The following is a 17,854-nucleotide window of genomic DNA, read 5'->3' as shown; positions in this document are numbered from 1 at the left end:
ATGCTGGCCTAGCCAGCGATGCCCACATCCCGTGAATGAATGAAAAAAACAAATATAGCAGGGCACTTAGAAAATCTCAATGCAATCAGGCAGAGTCAACATGGTTTTGTGAAAGTGAAATCATGTTTGACTAATTTATTGGAGTTCTTTGAGGAAGTGACAAGCAACATGGTTAAAGGGGAATCCCTGGATGTGCTGTACTTAGGTTTCCAGAAGGCATTTGACAAGGCGCCATACCAAAAATTACTATGCAAAATAAGAGCTCACAGTGTAGGGGCAACATATTAGCATGGTTAGAAGATTGATTCGGTAACAGGAAACAGAGAGTATGCATAAATGGGTCATTTTTGGGTTGGCAAGATGTGACAAGTGGAGTGCCACATGGATCAGTGCTGGGGCCTCAGCTATTGTCATGACCAGCAATCGTAGCCCCAAATTATTTATAAACGTATTGAACATTTAAGTAACTCATGTGTTTTTTAAAAAAAAAGACATACAAGCAAAAGCTGGCTGAGACTATAAAGTAACCACTTGCTTGAAAATTCCTATGTGGATTACACTTGACCAATTAGTCCAGAGAACAAATGTCGCACCTAAAAATGTGTCAAGGCCTACATCAGATAGACACTTCAAAGGAAAAGATGCAATGCGAAAACTGAACTGTAACCTCCTGTGGTTGCGGAGATAATGGAGGCTGATTACTACTTAGCAGAAACCATCTCCTGTGAGTTATACCCCAGGTCGTGGACATGATGCGAATTGAAAAGAAAGTTGATCTGGGTGAAAGACATTTATTTTTTCCCTTCCAGGAGTACACAAGAAAAGGTGTTAAAAGCTAACTGCAACCTTGCTCTCTGTGTGCTAGTGTTGGTGTTCCAGGCCTGGTGTGAGAGGGTGTGCTGTGAAGGTCACAGCTGAAGAACATTGACTAGGCATCCCTGTGCTTGCAGGTAAAAAAAGTCCTTTCTTCCTGATTGCTGGAAGCAAGTCACAAGTCAGCAAAGCCACAGTTGAAAAGGAAGCAGGACAACCCCTTTCAGCTAACCTGCAGAAACAAGAATCTCCAAACCAACTGCTCAACTGCCTAAAGTCAGTTCTACTGGAATCGTTCAATTTAACAGCTGCAATGTTTCATTGTCTGCTCCTCATGGACCAGCCAAAGACTGATTCTTATATCTTCTTTCTAACCTTTATTTCTGGGCTCACTTCTCATTTTTAACCTTTGTGTATGTGTGTTGCATTTTTATTATTTTTTCTCGCGTTTTAGTAACAAATAAACTCACCTTTTCTTTGACTCAAGGAAGCCTGGTTAAATTGGATCCTTTTAACACATAAATACAGTTGGACTGGGAAAAGGTAACCACGAGGAAAGGAATCCTTTTTAAATTTTAAATTTAAACCTTGTTGTGGCCAACCGAGGGTTTGAATAAAGAATGGGAGCCAGTTCATCCCTTCTCACCGGGGAGCATAACAATTTGGGATACCTTGTCCAGGATCAGAACAAATTGGGAGAACCTCACACGGGGACCACTTGTAACAATATTTGCAATTTATATCAATGATTTGGATGAAGGGACCCAATATATGGTTGCTAAATTTGATGGTTATACAAAGGTATGTAGGAAAGTAAGTTGTGAAGAGGACATAAGGAGTCTGCAAAGATAGGTTAGTGAGTGGGCCAAAATTTGGCAGATGGAAAATAAAATGGGAAAATGTAAACTTGTTCAATTTGGTAGCAGGAATAGAAATGCAGAATATTATTCGAAAGGAGAGAGATTGCAAAACTCTGTGGTACAGAGGGATCTGATGTCCTGGTACATGAATCACAAAAGATATGTATGCAGGTTCAGCAAGTGATTAGGAAAGCAAATGGAATGTTGTCATTTATTGTAACATTAAAGTTTGGATGATTTGTGACAGTTGTACAGGCCATTGGTGAGGCCACATCTGGAATACTGTATAGTTTTGGCCTCCTTGTTTAAGAAAGGATATAAATACATTAGAAGGAGTTCAGAGAAGGCTCACTCAACTGATACCAGGGATGGGGGGCGTATCTTATGAGGAAAGGTTGGACAGGCTGGGCCTGTGTCCATTGGAGTTTTGAAGATTGAGAGCTGATCTTATAAGATCCTGAGGGGTCTTGACAGGGTGGATGCTGAAAGGATGTTTCTCCTTGTGGGAGAGGCTAGAACTAGGGGACACAGTTTAAAAAGTAAGGGGTATCCCATTTAAGACGGTGGTGAGGAGAAGTTTTTTCTCTCAGAGGGTTGTGAGTCTTTGGAACTCTCTTCCCCTGACAGCGGTGGAGGCTGGGTCATTGAATATTTTTAAGTCAGGCTAGATAGGTTCTTGACTATCAAGGGAGTCAAAGGTTATTGGGGGTAGGCGGGAACGTGCAGCCATGAACTTATTGAATGATGGAGTAGGCTCAAGGGGCCGAATGGTCTACTCCTGCTCCTAAATCATATGTCGTATAGTTACCCAGGAAAAGTTAGACGGATTAAACCCAGTTCTAACTCCTAGGTAACTATGCTACTGATCACTCCCCGGCGCCCGCATCCGCCCCCCCCCCCCCCACCTCCCCGGCTATTTGACCTTCCACCTACCCTCCTGACCATCCCCCCCACCCTGTGACTACCCTCCCAACCCCCCAACTACTCCCCCCACTGCCACCTGACCACCCGACTACCTCCTAACTTCCAATTAACCTCCCACCGCACATCTGCCCTCCTGAACCCCACCCGACCACCTTCACCACCCCGACTACCCCCCCCAACCCCCAACTACCCCCCAATCACCAATGACCCTTCTGACCCCCCCGACCACTCCCGCTACATCACCAACAACCCTCCACCCCCAACGCTCCTCTGACTACCCCACCAACCACCTGACTACCCCCCTGACCACTCCCCCATGACTGCCTGTCCAAACCCCACCCCCAACCCACTCTACTCCTTCAGCCACTTACCTTACACACTTACCTTCTTTCCATAGCTTGTCAAAGTGGCTGGGACATTTAAACTTACTGGAATACGGCAGCTAGTGCCATAAAAAGGAGGTGTGGCTTGTCTTCCCCTGATACTCCCAAACTACGAGGGAAGGACTCCAGGAGAAGGCACGCTCCCCATTTCTTTGCAGGCCCATGTTGGAAGTCCGGGCAAGAAATGTGGAGCTCCAGTCTAAGGTAAGAAAATAGGGGCAAGGTGACAATCCGATCATGATTATCACTCCATGGAAGATTTGGCCCTATTTGTTTTTTCATGCCTGGATGCACATGAAAGTAATGGGATAGGATAATAAAATAGTCTTAATTTAAAACAAATTTCACAAGAAAAAGAAGGAAACAATATGGGAACATAAATTAATAAAGGATAGAAGTAGATGGAGTGAAAGAAAAAAGTTAATGGTTAAGATATTTTTGCTTAATGCTGCACTTGCATCTTTTCTTTCTCCCTGTATCTGACAGATTGTTATCAGAAACAATTGTGATTGTTTTTCATTATTTTTAGATTTGTAGACTTCAAATTCTCCTTTTGCACCATAATAGAAGGTATTTGCTGGTGTAACACGATTGCATGGAAGAAATTAGGCAAAAAGCATAGTTCCTTAGTTACATAGAGCTCAATTTTAACTCATGCAGAACACATCCACCTATACAGAGTTAAAACCAGGCCCTATATCTCCCCAATCTGCTAGTCAAATCAATGTTACAAAAGCTTAACTTTTTTTCCCTTGTTAAGGTGAACACACTGAGGAGTGCCCATTTTTTTTAACACTGTTGTGGGACAGATTGCTGGACTGCCACGTGACCCTCCAAGCCCTTTGAGCACTGGTATCTACAGCCATGAGAGCAGCAGTCTGAGCCTGAATGGCAGCAAACTGTGCTTGTCTGGCAATAAGCTGAGATTTCATGATGTCCAAGCTTCCACTGTAGCTCTTAGATTTTGGATGGCTTCCACTTCTGTTGCAATCGAAGCTGAAACGTTGGCTATCAGACACTGCATTATGGTTAAGTTCACAAGTATTCTCATGGGGTTGAGCACCACTTCCATATTTGGAAAGAATGGGTTCTGAGTTCTGCATGAAGCTCTATGCTGAGCTGGTGCTAGGCTCCTCCCTGCTCCTTGACAGTGGTAGCAGGCTTTCTGGAAGGCCTGCCATGGCGCTAAGGATTTCATTGTGCATGTCCATTGGCCTTTTACTGTTCACTGCCCCTTGAAAATCTTCATCTGAGTCCTATGCAACAGAGCCCATCAGCAGCCTTGCCCTAAGGAGAGTTGGCCCTTCAGCTGGCCTTTCCCCCACCCTGGCCATAGATTACTTGTGCCTTGTAACTCACTGGATGCAGATCCCATCTCAATACATCCCTCGAAAGTACATGCATTGTTGGTATTTGAACTGGTGGCCATCAGTGTGAGATCAATTGACAGTGTTTGTTCATCTGTGTCCTGCCCCTCTTGAACTTCATGCTCCTGCACCAGTATTTGGCCAGGTGCCAGTTCTTGAGTATCTGAAAGGAGAAAGGCAGAAGGGTAGGTTGTGGTGAAGGAAAGGGGGAAAGTCAAGAGATGCATGCTTTTTTAAATTCATTCATGGGATGTGGCTGTTGCTGGCTAGGCCACCATTTATTGCCCATCCCCAGTTGCCGTTGAGAAGGTAGTGGTGTGCTGCTTTCTTGAACTGCTGCAGTCCATGTTTTGTAGGAACACACACAGTGCTGTTAGGAGGGGAGTTCCAGAATTTTGATGCAGTGACAGTGAAAGAATGACATTATAGTTCCAAGTCAGGACGGTATGTGCCCTAGAGGGAAACTCCCAGGTGGTGATGTTCCCATGCATCTGCTGCCCTTGTCCTTCTAGGTGGTAGAGGTCACAAGTTTAGAAGGAGCTGTCGAAGGAGCCTTGGTGAGTTCCTGCAATGCACCTTGTAGATGGTACACCCTGCTACTACTGTACATTGGTGGTGGAGGGAGTGAATGTTTATGTGGATGGGGTGCAAATTAAGTGGGTTGCTTTTTCCTGGATGGTGTTGAGCTTCTTGAGTGTTGTTGGAGCTGCACTCATTGAGGCAAGTGGAGTGTATTCCATTGCACTCCTGGCTTGTGCCTTGTGGATGGCGGACAGGCTTTTGGAGAGTGTGGAGGTGAGTTACACTCCACAGAATCCCCAGCCTCTGACCTGCTCTTTTAGCCACAGTATTTATATGGCTGGTCCAGTTCAGTTAGCCTAACCCTACGATGATGATAGTGGGGGACTCAGCGATGGTAATGTCATTGAATGTCATGGGGAAATGGTTAGATTCTCTCTTGTTGTAGATGATCATTGCTTGGCATTTGTGTGGCACGAATGTTACTTCACACTTATCAGCACAAGCCTGAATATTGTTCAGGTCTTGCTGCATATGGACACAGAATGCTTCAGTATTTGAGGATTCATGAATGGTGCTGAACATTGTGCAAACTTCTGTGAACACCCCCACTTCTGACCTTATGATGGAAAGAGGGTCACTGATGAAATAACTGAAGATGGTTGGGGCTAGGATACTACCCAGAAAAACTCCTGCAACGATGTTGTGGGACTGAGATGATTGACCTCCTATAACCACAACCATCTTCTTTTGTCCTTGGTATGACTCCAACCAGTGGAGGGATTCCCCCCTAATTCCCATTGAATTCAGTTTTGCTAGGGCTCCTTGATGCCACACTCAGTCAAAAGCTGCCTTGATGTCAAAGACAGTCACTGTCACCTCAGCTCTTGAGTTCAGCTCTTTTGTCCATGTTTGGCCCAAGGCTGTAATGAGGTCAGGAGCTGATCATCATTGAGCAGGTTATTGTTGAGTAAGTGCCACTTGATAGCACTGCTGACAACATTTTCCATCACTTTGCTGATGGTCAAGAGTAGACTGATGGGGCAGTAATTGGCTGGGTTGGATTTGTTCAGCTTTTTGTGGACACCATCAGTAGCTTTTATATCGGAAGAGACTGTGGGATGAGGGTCAAATGTGATGTGGAAAAATGGATAAGCTAGAAACATACCATCACCCTCTATGGTTCAGCCCTGCCACTTGAAGACCACCATCTCCTCTATGGGAGTGAAGACATACAGCCATGCCTGTCCCAGATGGTTAGGTGTTTCTGTCTCTGGTTTCATACCATTTTGTCCTCCATGAAAGAGGGAAATGTGTCAATGAGTGCAGTGCAATGTATTTGAATCATAAGTTGGTTCGATAATTAACATTCTGTGCAAAGCTGTGAGGTATGTGTGTGTGTAGCTTGGAACAGTGCTAAGTGAGTGAAGGTGAGGAAAGGCTATGAATGTTGCATATGAGTCCTGGTTGATAGAGAATGTTGATAGGTGTTTCAAGAGGGTGTGGTGAATGAAGCAGTGCACAAGGCAAGCAGTTTATTTCTAAGGTATGGCATTTGATGATGCATTCACTGACCTTGCCCATTCATGTGAGTTCATTGAGATTTTTCCTGCATTGCATCCAGGCTTTCAGTGTTCGACTGCTTGCATTGCGAATGCTACCTGTTCCAATTTCCTTCTCAGTATGTGGAGGGCCTTGGGACCTCCTGTGGGTACAGATCCTCTTTCCTCCTGTTCACCTCCTGCACCAAGGACTCCTGTGCAGCATCAGAGAACCTTGGAGCATGCAGCATGCCCTTATGCGCATTTTTGCTCTTACGGCGCTGCTGCAGCCAGAATGCATCTCCCTTTGTACTTCCCATTTCAGAGGTACAGACTGGCTTTGAGGGGTGCATGCTAGCTTTAGGTGGTGCTATTCTCACATAAACTTGACCCCCCATCCCTCCCAGCTGCACTGAGCACTCGGCTGCACACTAGAATCGTTTAAATTAGCAGGAAGCAGGAAGTTTGCATGCTGCCTGCATCGCATCAAACAAGCATGGGTTAATTGCACATCTCAATCCTTGCCAATGCCTTCAGACCTTATCTGATTCCCCCTTACCCCCACTAAACTACTGAATTCACCACTAATTCAATAGTGGGACAATATTTATGATATTATATTATGTAATTTTGAAAACGTTGTTTTGCCATATGGGTTGCAATATGGTATTTATGTATATCTCTTGCATTATGTACATGTTTCCTGGTTGCATAAACATGCATATTTGTGCCAAGCATTGAGGAGACCTCAGGTCTTTGTGTCTAATGTGCAACAGAGACTGGAGCACTGTAACACTTTAGGCATCTCCAATCACAGTTTCAAACCAAATAACTGTTTTAGCGAGTGATACCTTTAAGCTCTGAGGCAGAAATGATTGGAGTTTTTTTTTCCAATTTTCTCACCAGTATTAAAAAAACATATTATTTTCTTTCCAGGTGTCCTTCTTCTTATTCATTATCTTTGTGGTCTACACCATGCTGCCCTTTCGTATGCGAGATGCTGTAGTTGCCAGCGTGCTGACATCATCCTCCCATACCATAGTGCTCAGCGTCTGCCTCTCAGCCACATCTATCATAAAGGAGCATTTGGTTTGGCAGGTGAGCATTCACTAAGAGTTCAAAAATATTAGAAGTGAAACCTAAATGCATTCACCAGCTAATTTGAAAATGCAAACAGGAATGGAACTTGGCTGCAGTATATCAAAATGCTAATTGTGTTGTTTAAAATTGTTTTTTTGGTTGCAAACTATGTATCTGCTTGGCAAACTTGTGTTGCCCAGTGCATGTTTTAAATGGAAACAGCTGTTTTTCTTGTCAAACCTTTCTTGAATATGGCTTCAATATTCTGTCAGCTAGAAGTATCTATTATAAACATAAGGCGATTCAGATTTTTGTGTGCTTTGATTATTGACTTTTTAAGGTCTGATGAAAAAGTATGTGCAGTTAATGGATGATTGTTCCATTTCTTGATGAAATGTTTTTCTTCCAAGATCAAGATTGGTTTCAAAGTAAGAATGATGAGCAATGATTATAAATCATTTTAACCAAATTTAATAGATTTCACATTAGGTATTGCTTCAGATATATCTAAACTTGTAATGGGACACAAGCCAACTGTAACTTAACGAGGCTTACTGACCTAGCCTTACTTACATTTCTTAATAACTCACAAGGGTGTCAAAATGATACAAATAAATGGTAAAAAGATTTGGCAGTTTGTTGCAGATGTAATGTCAAAATTTCTTTCTTGCTATTGTAAGCATCTTTTCAACGCTGTAAGGGCTCTTTAGTTGTATCTGAGATTATCCTGCTGTAATAGATATTATCCCAATGTGTGAAACAGCCAAATGATTTTTTTTTGTAATTCTTAGTAGACATCTGAGCCTCTGGCAGAAAGCTTTTCTGGTGATGCAGATAAATTAATAATGATGTCTCTAAACAGTTTACATATGCACAATTTGGTTAATTTGAACTGTAAATTTGATAAAACGAGAACATTGTTACCAATCCCTGGAAGTGCCAGATGGTCAATTGAAATTGATTTAGTTGGTTAACATATTATTTGAATGCCTTGTGTCTATCTGTGACATGCACTTCCCCGTCATGTTAAGATACCTGAATAACTAGCTGTTACAACTCACTGTACAGAAATTTCTGTGCTCCACTGGAGGGTTTTTTTTAAATGATATTGATGACTTATAGTCTTATAGTATAGTACTGCTGATGCCAGTTCAGCTTTTGCTCTTATTGACTTGCAAATGATGGTTTAACATCAGGTTATTCTCAACATATCTGCACATTGCCCACCTTTTAACTTGGGTGTTTTATAAACTTGGGCCTGGATTTTCACAATGTCATGGAGACTTCATGCCTTAGCCAAAATGGCACCGGGACCCAGGATCCGGAAGTCCCATCTCCGATTTTCTAGTGGATCCTATTTTTATTTGGGGGGGGGCATTAAAGAGGGCAGGATGTGATTCACACATGGGGGGCCTGTAAGTTCAAAGTTTGATTGACAGCTAAAAGAGGTTAATAAGCGATTAGTTGTCCTTAAAGTGGGGCTATGAATACAAATGTTGCTTTTATAAGGAATTAAGTACTTGAAGGGATTTAATTGTATTGAATGAGCTTTTATCAATGATAGTATCTTTTTTATATAGTGAAGTCTATATCAGATACTTAGAACTTTATTCCATTTTGCATGACTCCTGAGGTCAGACCATGGCGGATAATGGGTGAGTTGGCATAGCAGGTGTAAGGGCAAAGGGTGGTGGTTGGAGGTTCATAGGTTGGCATGGGGATATGAGGATCAATGGAGGCGGGGTAGAGGGGAATAGGTTGGCATGGAGGGAATGAGGGGCCATGGGGATGTGTGGGGGTATGAGTTGGCATGGAAGAGACATGGGGAGTGGGTTGGGGTTGAGAGTGTGTGAGAAATGAGGGCTAGAGGCCTAACTACTTTTATTACGACTGAGATGAAGTTCCAGAGAACCGAGGTGAGTCTTTTAAACAGCCCTCCTTGGCACTTGGTAGATCTTGTGGCTGTCTCCAAACTTTTGCAGGAGGTGGGGGCCTGATTCCAGTATGCGCCTATGCCCTCAGAACAAACATTCAGCCATTTATGGCTGCTTGTCCTGAGGTGGGTGGGCCAAGCTGGGAATTTTCCTGGCTCGGTGCACCCACGTCAGAAGCGAAAACCCAGGCCTTAGATTGCCTTCTGTGGCATCTTTCTTTTCCTCCTAATTAAAATGAGATCAATTGTTTCCAGTGAGCAGAATGTGGAAGAGACTGCTGGATTAAAGAGATGATGTTGAGTATGTTTTCTGTGCACCACAAGGCTTAAATACCTATGACATGGAGATATGTGGAATGTTTCAAGCTGTTCTGCTTATGTTGTTCCACCATGCTGAATGCTGATGTCTGACTTGTAGCTTATATGAAGCTGTAAGGTAGTAGAAGAAAGCGGTTGGAAGGTATGAGCATTTTTGTGTTCAAGGTTTGGTGACTATCGTGACTGGGTTGCAGAGTAGCAAGCAGTTGCTGCAGAAGCTGTGCACCTCCAACTGGTAAAATTATCATTTAATTGGGATTGATGCCTATAATGTGGTCAAGAGAATCGTGGTAATTTACTAATAATTAATGATGGGTTTCATTGCTCACCATGCCACACTTGAAGAGTTTTTGGTGTCTGCCACGTGCCATAGGAGAAGAAGGGGCCAAGTAGATTTGAGTTAATCTAAAACTCCGCTGCCCATGTCCTAACTCACACCAAGGTCTGCTCGCCCTTCACCACTGGGCTCACTGACCTACATTGACTATCGGCTGGGTGATGCCCTGATCATAAATTCTTATCCTTAGTTTCAATTCCCTCAATCCTTAGTTCTGGTATTTTGTGTGTTCCCGATTTTAATCACCATCTTCAGCTACCTTGACACTAAGCTTTGAAATATCCTTCTAAACCTCTCTGCCTCTCTACTTCTTCCTTTAACATGCTCCTCAAAATCTGCCTCTTTGACCAAGTTTTTGACCATCTGCCCTAATATCACCTGATGTGGCTCAGTGTCAGATTTTCTTTGATAATGCTCATAATGATAATGTGAAGCACCTTTGTAGAATTTACTATGTTTAAGGCACTATATAAATGCAATTTGTTGTTGCTATTATAAGCAGATGTACAAGATGACATGCCTGGTGATAGAAACAAATCTGTGGCAGACTTGATAATCTGATGCTTACTATATCTGAAAAAGTCATTCCTTTCCGCGAAATGCCATCACTCACTCTATCGCTTGCAACCACCAGCTTAGATGCATCCATATAGATATAAAAACAAAAAAACTGCGGATGCTGGGATGCATCCACCTTGGGTGGTTTAGGTAATAGAATCATAGAACAGTTACAGCACAGAAGGAGGCCATTCAGCCCATTGTGTCAGTACTGGGTCTCTGCTAGAGTAATTGACCTAGTGCCACTCCCTGCCTTTTCACCTGTAGTCATATATTTCTTTTCCCTTCTCAGATTCTCCATCACCCTCTCCCGCGGTGCGATATAGATCTTAAATACTTGCTGTGTAAAAAAAGTTCTTCTTCATGTTACCATTGTTTATTTGCCAATCAACTTAAATCAATGTCTTCCAGTTCTCACTGCTTTCACCAATGGGAACAGTTTCTTCCTATACACAATGTCCAAACCCCTTATGATTTTGAATGCCTCTATGAAATCACCTCTCAATATTCTCTCCTACAAGGAAAACAGCCCTAACTTCTCTAATCTGTTCCTTGGAACGTTTATTGTGAGTTTTTTCAGCACACTCTCTAATGTCTTCACATCCGGAGATGTACTCTGAGAGGCAACAGGCACTTAAAGGTGCAGAAAGGAGAGCAGAGATATGGCAGTGTTGGTCATTGTCCAAGGCCAAAGTAAGTAGGTTAATAGTGGCCAGATTAGAGGAAAAAGAGGCGGGGAGGGGGTGAGGTACTGGTAATGTCACTGGGACTAGCAATCCAGCAGTCCAGGCTAATGTTCTGCAGACATATGTTCAAATCCCACCAAAGTAGCTTGTGTTTTTTTTTTATTCATTCACGGGATGTGGGCTTCGCTGGCTGGGCCAGCACTTATTGCCCATCCCTAGTTGCTGTTGAGAAGGTGGTGGTGAGCTGCCTTCTTGAACAACTGCAGTCCATGTGCTATAGATATACCCACAATGCTATTAGGAAGGGAGTTCCAGGATTTTGACCCAGCAACACTGAAGGAACAGTGATATATTTCCAAGTCAGGATGGTGAGTGACTTGGAAGGGAACTTCCAGGTGGTGGTGTTCCCATTTATCTGCTGCCCTTGTCCTTCTAGGTGGTAGTGGTCGTGAGTTTGGAAGATGCTGTCCAAAGAGCCTTGGTGAATTCCTGCAGTGCATCTTGTAGATGGTACACACTGCTGCTACTGTGCGTCGGTGGTGGAGAGAGTGAATGTTTGTGGATGTGGCGCCACTCAAACGGACTGCTTTATCCTGGACAGTGTCCAGCTTCTTCAGTGTTGTAGGAGCTGCATTCATCTAGGCAAGTGGGGAGTATTCTATCACATTCCTGACTTGTGCCTTGTAGTGGGCAGGCTTTGGGAAGTCAGGAGGCGAGTTACTAGTCACACAATTCCTTGCCTCTGACCTGCTCTTGTAGCCACAGTATTTATATGGCTAGTCCAGTTCAGATTCTGGTCAATAGAAACCTCCAGGATGTTGATAGTGGGAGATTCAGTGATGGCAATGCCATTGAACTTCAAGGGGCGATAGTTGGATTTTCTCTTGTTGGAAATGGTCATTGCCTGACACTTGTGTGGCGCGAATATTATTTGCCACTTGTCAGCCCAAGCCTGGATATTGTCCAAGTCTTGCTGCATTTGGACATGGACTGCTTCAGTATCTGAGAAGTCGCGAATGGTGCTAAATATTGCACAATTATCAGCGAACATCCCCTTCTGACCTTATGATGGAAGGAAGGTCATTGATGAAGCAGCTGAAGATGGTTGGGCCTAGGACATGACCTGAGGAACTCCTGCCTGGAGCTGAGATGGCTGACCTCCAACAACCACAACCATCTTCCTTCATGCTAGCTATGACTCCAACTAGTGGAGAGTTTTCCCCCGATTGCCATTGACTCCAGTTTTGCTGGGGCTTCTTGATGCCACACTTGTTCAAATGCTTCCTTGATGTCAAGGGCAGTCACTCTCACCTCACCTCGGGAATTCAGCTCTTTTGTCTAAGTTTGAACCAAGGCTGTAACGAGGTCAGGAGCTGAGTGGCCCTGGTGGAACCCAAACTGGGCATCAGTGAGCAGGTTATTGCTAAGCAAGCGTCGCTTGATAGCGCTGTTGGTGACCCCTTCCATTACTTTACTGATGATGGAGAGTAGACTGATGGGGCGGTAATTGGCCGGGTTGGATTTGTCCTGCTTTTTGTGTACAGGACATACCTGGGCAATCTTCCATATAGCCGGGTAGATGCCAGTGTTGTAGCTGTACTGGAACAGCTTGGCTAGGGATGCAGCAAGTTCTGGAGCACAAGTCTTCATTACTATTGCCAGAATGTTGTCAGGGCCCATAGCTTTTGCAGTATCCAATGGCTTCAGCCGTTCCTTGAAATGTATCGAATTGGCTGAAGACTGGCATCTGTGATGCTGGGGACCTCCGGAGTATGCCGAGATAGATCATCCACTCGGCACTTCTGATTGAAGATTGTTGCAAATGCTTCAGCCTTATCTTTTGCACTGCTATGCTGGGCTCCTCCATTGTGGATGGGGATATTTGTGGAGGCACCTCCTCCAATGAGTTGTTTAATTGTCCACCATCTTTCACAGCTGGATGTGGCAGGACTGCAGAGCTTAGATCTGATCCATTGGTTGTTGGATCACTTAGCTCTGTCTATCACTTGCTGCTTATGATGTTTGGCATGCAAGTAGTCCTGTTTTATAGCTTCACCAGGTTGACACCTCATTTTTAGGTATGACTGGTGCTGCACCTGGCATGCCCTCCTGCACTCTTCATTGAACCAGGGTTGATCCCCTGGCTTGATGGTAATGGTAGAGTGAGGGATATGCTGGGCCATGAAGTTACAGATTGTGTTCGAGTACAATTCTGCTGCTGCTGATGGCCCACAGCGCCTCATGGATGCCCAGTCTTGAGTTGCTAGACCTGTTTGAAATCTATCTCATTTAGCACGGTGGTAGTGCCACACAACACGATGAAGGTTATCCTCAATGTGAAGGCGGGACTTTGCCTTCACAGTGACTGTGTGGTGGTCACCCCTACCGATACTGTCATGGACAGATGCATCTATGGCAGGCAGGTTGGTGATGATGAGTTCAAGTATGTTTTTCCCTCTTGTTGGTTCCCTCACCACCTGTCGCAGACCCGGTCTGGCAGCCATGTCATTTAGGACTCAGCCAGCTTGGTCAGTCATGGTGCTACTGAGCCACTCTTGGTGATGGACATTGAAGTCCCCCACCCAGAGAACATTGAATTTTGAATTCAATTAATAAATCTTGAATTAAAGCTAGTCTCAGTAATATTGAACATGAAGCCATCACCAATTGTCATAAAAACCCAGCTGGTTCACTAATGTCATTTAGGGAGGGAAACCTGCCGTCCTTACCTAGCCTCGCCTACATGTGACTCCAGACTCACAGCAATGTGGTTGATTCTTAACTTCCCTCTGAAATGGTTTAGTAAGCCACTCAATTGTATCAAACTGCTAGAAAAAAGTCAACAAAGGATAAAATCAGATGGACCACCCAACATCGGTCTAGGCACTAGAGGTGACAACGGTCTTTTCATATTGATCCTGCAAAGTCCTCCTTACTATCATCTAGGGGCTTGTTCCAAAATTGGGAGAGCTGTCCCACAGAATATTCAAAGAACAGCTTGACATAGTCATACTCATGGAATCATACCTTACAGACAACATTCCACACCACCATCACCATCCCTGGGAAATCCTATCCCACCAGTAGGACGAGAGGTTGCGGCACCGTGGTATACAGTTGGGAGGGAGTTGCCCTAGGAGTCCTAAACCTTGACTCCAGCCCCCAAGAAATCTCATGGCATCAGTCCACACGTGAGTAAGGAAGCTTTCTACTGATTAGCATGTACTGCCCTCCCTCAGCCTTTGAACCCTCCATGCTGAACACCAATTGGAAGAAGTGCTGAAGTTGGCAAGGGCACAGAATATGGGGGTGGGAGAGATCATTGACCATCACCAAGAGTGCCTCAAACAAGCTGGCTGAGACCTAAAGGACAAAGCTGTTAGCCGGGCCTGTGGCAGGTGGTGAGGGAAAAACCTACTTGACTTTGTCCTCACTGATCTATCTGTCACAGATGCATCTGTCCATGACACTATTGGTAGATGTGACCACCACATAATCCTTGTGGAGGCCAAGTCCTGCCTTCACATTGAGGATACCCTCCATTGTGTTGTATGGCACGACCACCATGCTAAATGGAGAGAGATTTCAAACTCAAAAACTAGCAGCTCAAAGCTGGGCATCCATGAGGGGCTGTGGGTCATCAGCAGCAGAAGAATTGTATTCAAACACAATCCGTAACCTCATAGCTTGGCATATCCTCCACTCTACCTTTTCCATCCTGCTGGGGTATCAACCTTGGTTCAATGAAGAGTGCAGGGAGGCCTGCCAGGAGCAGCACCAGACATACCTAAAAATGAGGTACCAACCCGGTGAAGCTACAACACAGGACTATTTGCATGCCAAACAACGAAAGCAGCATGCAATAGACAGAGCTAAGCAATCCCACAATCAACAGATCAGATCTAAGCTCTGCAGTCCTGCCACATCCGGTCGGGACTGATAGTGGACAATTAAACTACTAACAGGAGGAAGAGGTTCCACAATTATCCCCATCCTCAATGATGGGGCAGCCCAGCATATCAGTGCAAAAGAGCAAGGCTGAAGCATTTGCAACCGTCTTTAGCCAGAAGTGCAGAATAGATGATTTATCTTGGCCTCCTCCTGTGGTCCCCAGCATCACAGATACCAGTCTTAAGCCAATTTGATTCACTCCGCATTATATCAAGAAATGGCTGAGGGCCCTGGATGCTGCAAAGGCTATGGGTACTGAAGACTTGTGCTCCAGGACTATCCGTGCCCCTAGGCAAGCTGTTCCAGTACACAACACTGACAAGTATCCGGCTGGGTGGAAAATTGTCTAGATATGTCTGTCCACAAAAAGCAGGACAAATTGAACTCGGCCAATTACCGCTCCATCAGTATATTCTTGATCATCAACAAAGTGATGGAAGGGGTAGTCGGCAGTGTTATCAATCGGCACTTACTCAGCAATAACCTGCTTACTGATGCTCGGTTTTGGTTCTGTCAGGGCCATTCAGCTCCTAACTTCACTACAGCATTGGTTCAAACGTGGACGAAAGAGCTGAATTAAAGAGCTGAGGTGAAGGTGACTGTCCTTGACAACAAGACAGAATTTGACTGAGTGTGACATCAAGGAGTGCTAGTAAAACTGAAGTCAATAGGAATTGGGGGAGAGCTCTCCAATGATTGGAGGCATGCCTAACACAAATGAAGATGGTTGTGATTGCTGGAGGTCAATCATTTCAATTCCAAGATATTGCTGCAGGAGTTCCTCAGGGTAGTGTCCTGGGCCCAACCATCTATAGCTGCTTCATCAATGACCTTCCCTCCACCCTTCCCTCAGAAGTGAGGATTTTTGCTGATTATTGCACAATGTTCAGCACCATTTGTAACTTTTCAGATGCTTCTGAAGAAGAATCATATTGAACTCGAAACCTTAAATCTGTTTGTCTCCCCACACATCCTGCAAGACATGCTGATTTTTTCCAGAACTTTCTGTTTTTATTTCAGATCTCCCACATCCGCAGTATTTTGCTTTTATCCTCAAATACTGAAACAGTCTGTGTCCATATGCAGCAAGGCCTGGACAATATCCGGGCTTGGGCTGACAAGTGGCAAGTAACATTCGTGCCACGCAAGTGCCAGACGATGACCACCTCTAACAAGAAAGAACTGAACCATCTGCCCTTGACATTCAATGGCATCACCATCACTGAATGCCCCACTATCAACATCCTGGCGGTTATCACTGACCAGAAAATGAACTGAACCAATGATATAAATACTGTGGCTACAAGAGCACATCAGAAGCTAGGAATTCTGTGATGAGCAACTCACCTCCTGACTCCCTAAAGCCTGTCCACCATCTTCAAGGCATGAGTCAGGAATGTGATGGAATACTCTCCACTTGCCTGGATGAGTGCAGCTCCAACAGTGCTTAAGAAGCTCAACACCATTTAGGACAAAGCAGTCCATTTGATTGGCACCCCATCCACCACCTTCAACATTCACTCTCTCCACCACCGATGCACAGTGGCAGCAGTGTGTAACATCTATAAGATGCGCTGCACCAACTCACCAAGGCTCCTTCGACAGCACCTTCAAAGCCCGCAACCTTCCCCACCTGGAAGAACAAGAAGCAACAGACGCATGAGAACACCACCACCTCCAAGCTCCCCTCCAAGCCACACACCATCCTAGCTGGATCTATGTCACCATTCCTTCACTGTTGCTAAGTTAAAATCTTGGTACTCACTTCCTAACAGCACTGTGGGTGTACCTATACCACATGGACTGCAACAGTTCAAAAATGCAGCTCACCACCACCTGCTCAATAGCAATTAGGGATGGGCAATAATTGCTGCCCTAGCCAGCAATATGGCTAAAAAACAGAATAAATAAACAAAAGACTGCTACAAGGTAATTTTGCATCAGGCATTTACTGTCATTTCCTGTGGCCTACTATCATGCTCTACATGGCGTTCCCAGGAAGCGGCATTAGCATGTGTGGCAAGGCTCCACTTGCTGCTGTTTTTTGTGCAGAGGACAGAGAAGAAACAGCAGGTGGTGACCTTACTGAAGATGAGGATTTTCTAAAATCAACAGAAATTCTGTGAAACCCATTGACATTCATGCTTGAATTCTTGAAATATGCTCCCTGCATGAAGAGGCATGTTGGTACCTCATAAGTTCATAAATATTCTTGCCAAAGAATACAATGTGTGCACATCTAATTTTATTGGAGGAAAATGCAGTTGCTTTGCAACAACTGATATTGTAAAGTCCATCCTTGACAGCTGACGACTGAAATCACTCTCACCTTCTATTTTGGTGGGTGCTCAGTTCTTGCAATCCCTGTCCCTATGTTTCCTTGATTTTTTTTCCCACTTATTCTCACTTTCCTTACTGTTCTCCTCCCCTCTGTTCCCACATGTCTATTTCTCCCGGAAAAAATAAACCTTTTAGGTTTTGTTACTTATAGTTTCCAAATACATCCAAACACACAAGTCCCGATTTTAACTTGGGTGTGTGGGACCAGCAAAGTGTGTACTAAACTCACGCTGTCTCGCTAACA

The 17,854-nt window shown here is 44.4% G+C and overlaps 1 protein-coding gene across 1 annotated transcript in view; it reads left to right on the top strand.

Annotated features, from left to right (window-relative positions):
- adcy2b (adenylate cyclase 2b (brain)) overlaps nucleotides 1-17,854 on the top strand; it is a 905,909-nt gene that overhangs the window by 441,606 nt on the left and 446,449 nt on the right. Inside the window, exon 4 of the mRNA XM_078539078.1 lies at nucleotides 7,344-7,505. Within this exon, the coding sequence (XP_078395204.1) occupies nucleotides 7,344-7,505 (162 nt within the window). The remainder of the gene's footprint in view (nucleotides 1-7,343; nucleotides 7,506-17,854) is intronic.

The sequence above is a fragment of the Cetorhinus maximus genome, chromosome 3, assembly GCF_964194155.1.
Source record: "Cetorhinus maximus chromosome 3, sCetMax3.hap1.1, whole genome shotgun sequence".
NCBI classification, from domain to species: Eukaryota; Metazoa; Chordata; class Chondrichthyes; order Lamniformes; family Cetorhinidae; genus Cetorhinus; species Cetorhinus maximus.
The sequence above is the reverse complement of the archived record's forward strand: the minus strand, read 5'-3'. Positions and strand labels throughout refer to the sequence as shown.